The sequence below is a fragment of the Dermacentor silvarum genome, chromosome 7, assembly GCF_013339745.2.
Source record: "Dermacentor silvarum isolate Dsil-2018 chromosome 7, BIME_Dsil_1.4, whole genome shotgun sequence".
In the NCBI taxonomy this organism is placed as follows: domain Eukaryota; kingdom Metazoa; phylum Arthropoda; class Arachnida; order Ixodida; family Ixodidae; genus Dermacentor; species Dermacentor silvarum.
The window spans coordinates 44189958-44190472 of NC_051160.1; the positions used below are offsets into that span (position 1 = coordinate 44189958).

At 54.4% G+C, this 515-nt stretch overlaps 1 protein-coding gene across 1 annotated transcript in view; it reads left to right on the forward strand.

Annotated features, from left to right (window-relative positions):
- The first annotated feature begins 227 nt into the window (after positions 1 to 227).
- The window catches only part of LOC119458825 (uncharacterized), a 5353-nt gene continuing 5065 nt past the window's right edge, over positions 228 to 515 (forward strand). Inside the window, exon 1 of the mRNA XM_037720686.2 lies at positions 228 to 382. Coding sequence (XP_037576614.1) covers positions 272 to 382 — 111 coding nt within the window. The 5' untranslated portion in view covers positions 228 to 271. The remainder of the gene's footprint in view (positions 383 to 515) is intronic.

Consider the following 515-nt stretch of genomic DNA (forward strand, 5'->3'; position numbering starts at 1 on the left):
TGTAGCCTGTCAACGGGATGGAGGCCACGCTGTAGCAGTAGCAGGGACAGCGGCCAGGCCTTCGCCTCGGCTAGGCCCCCCTGAAACGTTTGTGTACCAATATGCCAGCGCGCTACATAGCTCAATACAAATCCTGTGCGGTTGAATGATTGCAGTGTGTATGTCGATGTGATTCGGCGCAGGAGCAAGTCATACGCTCGTCCGGCTGGGGTCAACAACCTTCAGACAGGGGTCAACCACCTTCACGCGCCTCCGCACAATAAGTACGAGGATGGTCCACACCGCTGATGCCATGGAAGTGCTCGCGCGTGGCCGCATCATCGAGGTCACCTTCGACGAGTACGTCGGCACCATCAACGGACTCTTCAACGTCCTTGAGATTGTAAGCACACAGCGGGATATCCTGTTCCTATATAATAAGGGTCAGCAGAGAAAACCATACCGTCTTTCCGGAAAATGCAGCACTCTGTCTACATTTTTCCGGACTGCTACATTTGCCCTCGCAACGAGTAGCA